This window comes from Nomia melanderi, chromosome 11, assembly GCF_051020985.1.
Source record: "Nomia melanderi isolate GNS246 chromosome 11, iyNomMela1, whole genome shotgun sequence".
In the NCBI taxonomy this organism is placed as follows: Eukaryota; Metazoa; Arthropoda; class Insecta; order Hymenoptera; family Halictidae; genus Nomia; species Nomia melanderi.
Window position 1 is genome coordinate 7,609,738 of NC_135009.1, and position 8,825 is coordinate 7,618,562.

Consider the following 8,825-nt stretch of genomic DNA (forward strand, 5'->3'; position numbering starts at 1 on the left):
TCTCTCCCTCTTCTTGTCCTTGTTGGCATTCCAGTTTTTCTTATCATCGGTTGTAAATTCTTCACAGCCAACATGCGCGAGCAATGATAACGTTTAACTGATAATTAAGAGTCCCCCGAAAGGACGCGAACGTCCAGTAAGTTGACCTGATGCGTCGCGTGATGCGCGCCTTTTCCAACTTGTTCCCTGGACGCACGGAACGCGCCGAAACGGACCGCTCGGTACACGATCAGTTTCAAATGTCGACGTACAAACAAAACGCTGCGTCCCTAACCTGCCTGTGAGAAGTGCGTTTCGTTGCTAGCTAAAATACCGTAACAATATTTCGCAGAGAAGGGCAACGCCGATAAACGTCCGCAATGGACGAAGTGGTGGTGTTGCAGAATATAGAAAATGTGTGTAGGCTGTGCCTCTCCGACGACGAGCCGAAATTGTCGGTGTTCGGGACGCAAGAAACTCCGGTATCGTTAGTCAGTAAGATACAAGCTTGCTTGTCGATTCAGGTGCGTAGAAAATGTTGCATTTTAAAAATCCTTACATCCTGTATGCTTCTTTCTCTCGCTTCTATTCTCGAATTCATAACGATTCGTTCGTGTATACGCAATGTGTTTGATTTGAGGTTAGGTCTAGACTGACCTATGTCAGGGAACATAGAACTGATGATCTTCAGCTTCTTACTTCTCTTTACTGTTGTTGACCTTTACTGGTCTGGCAAATACTAATCAGATTTAAATTAATTTAACATATTTTGTATTAATCTTGCTTCCTAGCACTTTTATTTATTAGATTTGTGCCTAGGGGCATGCATCATTTTTACCCGTTATGTGCATCTTTTAGATTTTAGCCACAGACAAGTTGTCAACTCAGATATGTGCACAATGTGTTAAAAATGTGAATCAGTGGCATAATTATAAGGAAGCTTGTCTTCGATCGCAAGAAACATTACAGCAGTGGTTGGAAAAACATTTGCAATCTAGCCCAATGGTGAGTGATCGTTTCTTAGTTCAAATTACATGTTTTAGATGCTGTAGATGGTTATAATGAATAAATTACTTGTTGCAGGTTGTAACAATCAAAGATGAACCTGTGGATCTCGACTTTTATGAAGACAATATTGAAGTTATTTCGGAATCCACTGTCGAGTCCGATGTGGTGAGTACTTTGATTTGTAGAAAACATTATTTGAAGGTAGAATGTGTAAAATATATTGTAACCTTTTTGTAGGAGTCAAACAATCTTGAAGAAAGTATAGAAGATTCTGTGAATACAGTTCATGTTCAAGAAATAACTGATGACGAAGGCGATCAGTTAAAAGCTCCGCCAATATTAACAAAAGATTTAGACATATGTATAAAGCCAGAGCCACAAGAAGACTATGACACGGATTGCACTATAGAGATAGAATCTGTTACTGGCAGTGAACTTGTTTTGAATCCACTTTCAAATAAAGAAGATACAGTAATGGAAGCTGATTCTACGCAGAAGTCAAACGCATCAGCATCACCAACCAAAAAGAAAATTAGAAGAGGCCCTCACACTCACTACAGAGGAACACGCGCGTTTAAGCAAAAATGTGTGCATTGTCAAATCTTTTTACATTCGAAATATTCTTATACAAAACACATGGAGAGATTTCATACAGAAAAGCAAAATGGAGACACAAGTGCTGTACAGTTGAAAGACGAAGAAGAGTTAGTTGAAGATTTGGAGGATGAGTTAATGAGCATGGAGAAAGATGCTCCATTAACTCAAGTGCAACAGAACATTATCAGTCAATTGAAAACGTTCTCGTGTTATTCCTGTCAACAATCGTTCAACGATCGTAGAAGTACACTGTCTCATATTCGTCAGCATATGCCGGATCTGAGACCGTATACATGTATCGCGTGTTTGACAGAATTCCCGGATCGATCAATGTATAAACTGCATTGTGGCGCTTCGTTTGAGTGTGCAATGAAGATCGCATTGGTAATACCAAATGAAGGCGAAGAAAAATATTTCACATGTAACATGTGCCTACGTTCTATGCAAAATCGAAAGGAATTGCTCAGCCACCTTTCAAAACACTCTGACAAGCAGTATCAGCAACTGGTTTCGCCATCGAGATCACCGCCTAAATTGAAACCAATTTCTCCTCTACCAGCTTCTAAACAGGAACCTATAAAAAGATCGGTCTCAAGTGGACTGAATATTCCGCGTCCTTACAAAAACGGCGATCCAGCACACAATCACGTATGCGACTTATGCGGAATGATCTACAGATACAGACCCAATATGGTCAAGCACAGAGACTTGTGTCAACGTCTTCAACCGGAAGTCCGAACCTCCTACAAGTGTATACACTGTGGGATGACATACTTGGTGTTTAAAAAATTCCATAATCATATCACCTTAGATCACAAGAAGAAAGACTTCTTGTGTTCTGAATGTGGTGCCAAGTTTCGTGCTTCAAGTGACTATCTAGCGCATCATGAAACACACCGTGTCACGGCGAATAAAAAACCATCGCTTGAAAGAAAAGATTCTGGCAAGGGTGTGCAGAACTTCTCGACGCCCATTAAAGATTGGGATACGTTCGAGGCAGAGATGAACGCTAGCAGAATACCTGAAAGTGTCCAATATAGTTGCGCCTTATGCAACTTGGAGTTTGCCACGAGAGCTGAGTTGACCGAGCATAGAAACTTGCATCTGAAGGTAAAAATCTATTCCTGCGTAATTTGCCGTAGCATGTTCAGCAGTGCGGGCGCGTTAGAGATCCATATGAAGGACCATGGCATAGAGGATCCCAATGAGAGAAACGCGAATAGCTCGTGCGTAGAATATGGAACCGTGAACGAGAGCATGGAGAACACAAATCCGACGAACATGAGTGTTACATCAGACCCGGGTTCTAACAAGAATGAGTGTGCTCAATGTGGCAAAGTGTTCTCGAACTACGCGAACGTCAGGCGGCACATACGCAACATTCATAAGCCTAACAAGTCATACTTGGGTTGCCCTGAGTGTCCTCGCACCTTTAAGACCAAGGAGATTTTCGATAAGCATTTGACGAGTGAGCACAACAAACCCGCCAAATCAATGTTGCAGTGTCCCCAGTGCCCGAAGACGTTCGTCTTCCAAGCGAACCTAAATCTCCATTTTCAAACCGCTCATGGAGCAAAGAGAAGTGGTGGTTACGAATGCGACATTTGCGGTAAAACGTTCATTGAGGAAGCGTCTCTGAAAATACACCGCGGTTGGCATAACAGGACAAACTCGCGGTTGAGTCTACGTAACGCCATCGCCCCTACCGATAACGACAAGAAACCGATCGCTAACTCCATCACGATCGTACCTAAACAGGAGAAAGTTCTGAACGCCAGCTCAGACAAACCTGCCAGAGCAAGGAAATCGTTCCCCAATTCGCCATCAATGAAACCGGAAGGTAAATTCCAGTGTCAGGTATGTAACGACAAGTTCAACGACGTGACCGAGTTAAGAAAACACTTGTGGGACGTGCACTGTGCCCATAAGACCGAGAAGTCCTTTACGGGCGAAGAGTTCCAGTGTGATGTTTGTTCCACTATTTTCGCCGAGAAGGAGGCGCTGAATATGCATATGCAGTGGCACAAGGCGTGTGCTGGCGTATCTCGAATCAGACGACCCAGAAATCAAGGAACCTTCCCGTGTGAAGTTTGCGGGAAGTTCTACAGCTCGAAGAAGGTCCTCTGGAGGCACAAGAAGCTCCACAAAGCCACGACTGTTGCGGCCGTAAAGTTCCAATCGCTAGGGAAGAAATCAATGCCTAACCAGCATCTGTGCAACATTTGCCACAAGATCTTCTGCAGCAACCAGTCATTGCAGCGTCACAGGATGAATTTGCACAGCGACTTGTTCAATCACCGGCAACAGGCGGTCTACTCAAGCACAAGGAGGATGTCCCAGGAGGAGCCCAGCTTGAAGAGGATGAAGCAAGAGGAAGAAGAGGAGGAGGAGGAGGAAGAGGAGGTCCTATCGAAACCAGCCGTTCTAGCGAATTCGATGCATGCTGGCAAGAAGCCGGTTATGTGCCACGTGTGCAGGAAGTTCTTCGCGAACATGAGTGTGCTGTATAAACATAAGCAATTAATGCATAGTAAATCACGAATGATGAAAAACGTGGCAAAAGCTTCTACGACTTCGAGCACGCAATGCATACCGATATCGGGGAGTGATGGCAAGATGTCCTGTAACATTTGTTTTAAGTCGTTCTCTGGCCTGTCGAACCTGCGCCAGCATTTCACCATCAAGCACAAGAACAGTCCGCCAAAGTACGCATGCCCTATTGATGGATGTAAACTGATGTTCCCATCCCAGTCTACCCTGAAGGCTCACGAGATGACCCACACGACCATGATCTTCAACTGCAATCTGTGCGGCCGTCATGTATTCAACCGACAAGCAATGACCGACCACATGCTCACCGCTCATAACACCGTCTATGATGCGGGCAAGAGCAAGAACTTCCATCGGGAGACTGATTTGTCACTGTACGTTGTTCAAAACGCAGTGGACGCGACATGTCCCCATTGCAAGATTAAGTATCCGAACAACAGGGCCATGAAGATACATTACTTCAAGTTCCATGATACAGTGAACTAAACTTTTTCAAAATTTCCGACAGTCTGAACGAACATTTGACTTGGATATACGAGGCGACTTGTATACCGGGTGTACCGATTCTACAGGAGCAGCGATGCTCTCCGAAACGAACGCTGTGCTCTTAACTTTTGTACTCAAAATCGCGTTCCATGTTTGTCCGTGTGGCATATGATGATCGTACGGGTCGCAGGCACACGCATTACACGCGCGAACATAGAATCCGTATATACATATACATGATAATTGAAACATACTTGTTTCAACGGTACGTTCCTCATACCTTCAGCCAGTTTCACTTGTCTCTAACCCTCACGGGATTAGTTCTCATTAAATATGGGCAATGCTGACTTGATCAACGAGGAGTTCTGTAAATAACCCGCGATTATTGTAGAGAGTGATGAATGCGAGAGAGAAAGAGAGAGGGGGGAGTGGGGAGGCGAGGGGGAGAATGAGAGAGAGAATGAGAGTGAGAATAAGAGTGAGTGAGCGAGAGATGGGGGTAGTTAAATGAGACAGAGAGAGTCTATCCATTTATTTGTTTAATATTTTTATGTCAGTTGTTTACAGTTTTCAAAGACGCCTTTTGACTTTGTTCGTTCCGGAGTCGGTGATCCTGCTTTTCATTTTTTATGGGTCACCGATCCCGTACAACGAACGTTGTTTTATAATGACAGCATTTCTCGACGTGGTTTAACGCGGGCGTGATCTTTGCATCCAGTCTTGATCAATTGATTTTTCTATTGTTATTTGAAAATATAATTTTGGTATTAATGGTAGGACGAAACGATTGATGTCAAGCGAAGATCGCTCGTGTTTGAACCTGTCGATCTACATACTGCATTATCATCAATGAATTTCGGTTGCGCGATCTCTACTACAAACGAATATACACAATTGTTTGTTCTTTTCTGTTTTTCTTCTTCGTTATAAATGATGAATAGTGGGAGGCGATGTTACTACGTGATCGCATTGGACGCATTTAACGCGGAGCGGAACGCATGTATTGACGAAGGACAGATTACGTGAAGTTTGTACAGTACAATATTGGTGTACGATGGATGATGATCCGCATCCTTGACGTTGTGGATCGCAATTTGAGTTAACATTACTGTATCAGACGTTAGGATCACGAGAACTATTTTTTTTTTATTTTATTATAACGGATATTATTTGATTTTATTATAACGGATACTTGTATATGCAATGTGTAAGCTGTAGCGTTTTGCATATAGTGAACAAATAAAGGGAGGACTAATATGTGTAGATTTTCGATTTTTTAAGCATCATGATTTCTTTTTCGTGGAAGGTTCGCCATTTTATACTTGCGTTATGATTTTAGAATGTAATGTAACATTTGTTACTGAATTCTCGAGTTGTTTCAGAAGTTAGATTTAGAACTATATTTAAAATGTGTCGATTCTTTTGTTAGTTCGTGAAAGAGGGGAGATCGAGAAGGAAAGTTATAGTGTGGCTCTCGGGTAGCGTGACTTAACCTCAAAGGCAATCGATACATTCTTAAAAAAAGTCAAACTACCTTGCATACATTCGATGAAAAATTTCACTATCGATCATTGTTCCTGTATTTTGATAATGAAAGCAATAAGTGTTTTAAAAGCTTAGATACTCTCAGGAAGAATCCTCTAATTAACTGGACGAGTTAGATGATTAGAGCAGCTAACCTAGATACCAACTGTTTCAATTCGAATCATTGTTTATTTAAATTCTATTTATAAAGTTGTCTTAGTCTGAGAAAGGATTTTAGAGAGTTTAATGTCATTGATTTAAAGCGATTAATTAGAGAGCTGAAAAACCCTAAAGTCCTTCACGAGTAGGTCTTAATTACACATAACAGATTCCGTTATGCTTAATAGTTTCCTACACGCCTGATCTTATCATTTAGCTACTATCCGACTTAACAAAGAAAGTATCTCCTCCTTAGATTGATTAATAGATTTCAATTAACTGAGTTTTGGTTTAATCGTTGATTGCTTCACTGATGATTCAACTAACAAGGTTCAGACTACACAATGATCCTCCTTTTTCCTTCTTAATTTTTTCACATCTAACGTAACAATTATAATTTGTATACAATATCACTCAACGATTGTACTCGTTAATAGATCTACAAATTAGGACCGACACTCCAAGCGCTGTAACTCGAATTAATTTATAAAGATATGATCATGAAAGGGCACAATGAAAGATTTCGATGTCAGTAGATGAAAGTCTCCAACCTTGCTAACTAAACGACTCAGTAGAATACGTCGCAGCATATCAGAGTCCCTAAATCGCTAGAAGCCTCAGTGATCGATAGAATTTCGGTCGGATCATCTATTTCGAGTGGCATATTTTAAACGCACGTTTTAACTGTAAACTTTGCTGCCTGGAGTTTGCTTTTAAAAATCAATCGGGCGTACTCCGCGAGCAGCGTTGTCCAGAGAATGCCTGGAATTCAATGATGTGCCACTACTAGGGGATCAACCGAGATGCACCGGGACACGTTGAACCATTCCGCCTACCGTTAACTTTCTTACGGCAGATGCTCGAAACGATAATTACACTCCCGCGATTCTCGTTCCGCGCTACGATTGTTCGGAACAGTTTTTTCCTGCCGTTTTTACCGAAAAGAACGAATCGTATGAATATATATGTATATATATATAGGAACATACGTACATATATATATATATTTCTGTATACTGATACGCTTTTTTGTATAATATTTTTAAACTTCGAGGAAATGGTTCTATAGGCCATAATCTTGGCGAAACGACACCAAGCTGCAGCGCACGCACTTGTTACTGTTCCGTTTGTTGCGAACGAGGAAACAGATTTTACCATGAATAATACAGAAACATGATGGTTAGAGAATGTTGGACGCGTGCACGCAAATCGCGCGTCGTACTTTTTACTTTACCCTGATATGTCCATGTATATTGTATCAATATATTCACTTCTGTAAACTCGAATATTTCTTTCCTTCTGCGAATGCTTTTCCTTTATTCCGTTAATAAAAATCTTTTATTCAATATTATTGATTATTCGCAGGGTCCGTATATACAACCCCGTGGCTAGTTTTTCGACTCTAATTTCTCAGGCATTCTGTATATTAAAATCCTCTACATTTAATGAATTTTTTTCCATTATAATCTTTTCAACTTAGACGCTTTTAATTAAAAAAGTAATCATTCATTTTTTAAATAAAACAGTGAAGATTAAGATTAGTTTTTCCTTTGGGTCGATGGCGATTAGATACGGATAACATATATATCTATCGAACTGAATCTAAAGTCTCCGCCACGAGCCGGACCCGAGGTCAGGTGGCAGGGGGTTAAATATTGGAGAGCGCGGATCGTTTAATTTATTTTTGTTAACGCTGCACGAGAAGCGAGCGGCGGCGTCTATTTCTGTGTAATTAGAACCGAGCGTAATCAATTAGACCGGTCACTAAAACGAGCGACATCGAGGCTAGAAGGCCATGTGGACAGATCCATTTCAGCGTTGCAACAGAATCGTACACACGTTTCTCGCCTCGATGTACACGCTGTTTAATAGTCGCTGCGGTGTCGCAAGCCACACACCGGGCACGTAGCTCTGACGAAACGCAGATTAGACTTGAACAGCCTTGCCAACGTGTTCACAACCTCGGTCCCGGTGTGTTCCTTTTTTTCGCGAACCGTCACGACGCAGTGATTCGCCGAGGGAAATAGTTCAAAATCGTGGTACGATTCGGGATCTACGGGATCGTGGGTGCTCTCCACACATCGTCTTTCGATGTTATTCGACCAGACTGCATCGGGTGACGTTCGGCTGACTTAGATCCTCTTAATTAAAAACGTTCGTATCTGTCACGTTGTTAATTATTCAGTGCGCGGACGGAGGGTCAGCGGTTGTTTATCGATCGGATTTTTAACTAGCTACCCGTGCACGAGTCTCTAATAATATCTCGGCCATCTAGCGCGGTCCTCTTGTCCTCGGGAACCCGATGTCATCGTGATTAACAATTTTTATCTTTCACCCTCCACCTTTCTTTCAATACAAATTACTCCTGACACCTTGCACTATTCAGATTGCCATTTTAATTCCAGTATCCTATCAAAGAAAATGATTTGTCCTACAAGCAAGACACTCTTAGACACAAACTGTAACAAACATATAGTCTTCAGGTGGGTAGCATTCATTTATAATTCATCTCACGATGGAAT

At 41.8% G+C, this 8,825-nt stretch overlaps 1 protein-coding gene across 1 annotated transcript; it reads left to right on the forward strand.

The window, feature by feature from the left end:
* The first annotated feature begins 98 nt into the window (after nucleotides 1–98).
* Nucleotides 99–7,588, forward strand: LOC116428877 (uncharacterized). The gene is made up of 4 exons (XM_031981064.2): nucleotides 99–503; nucleotides 838–984; nucleotides 1,063–1,152; nucleotides 1,225–7,588. The coding sequence occupies exons 1-4, from the start codon at nucleotides 360–362 to the stop codon at nucleotides 4,618–4,620; spliced, it is 3,777 nt and encodes a 1,258-aa protein (XP_031836924.1). The 5' UTR covers nucleotides 99–359; the 3' UTR covers nucleotides 4,621–7,588.
* The last annotated feature ends 1,237 nt before the right edge of the window (nucleotides 7,589–8,825 follow it).

Bases quoted from the DNA above. Each gene is read 5' to 3' on its own strand.
- LOC116428877 (XM_031981064.2), top strand. From the start codon at position 360: ATGGACGAAGTGGTGGTGTTGCAGAATATAGAAAATGTGTGTAGGCTG. The intron at 985-1,062 runs GTGAGTGATCGT...TACTTGTTGCAG, and splicing joins ATTTGCAATCTAGCCCAATG to GTTGTAACAATCAAAGATGA. The intron at 1,153-1,224 runs GTGAGTACTTTG...ACCTTTTTGTAG, and splicing joins CCACTGTCGAGTCCGATGTG to GAGTCAAACAATCTTGAAGA.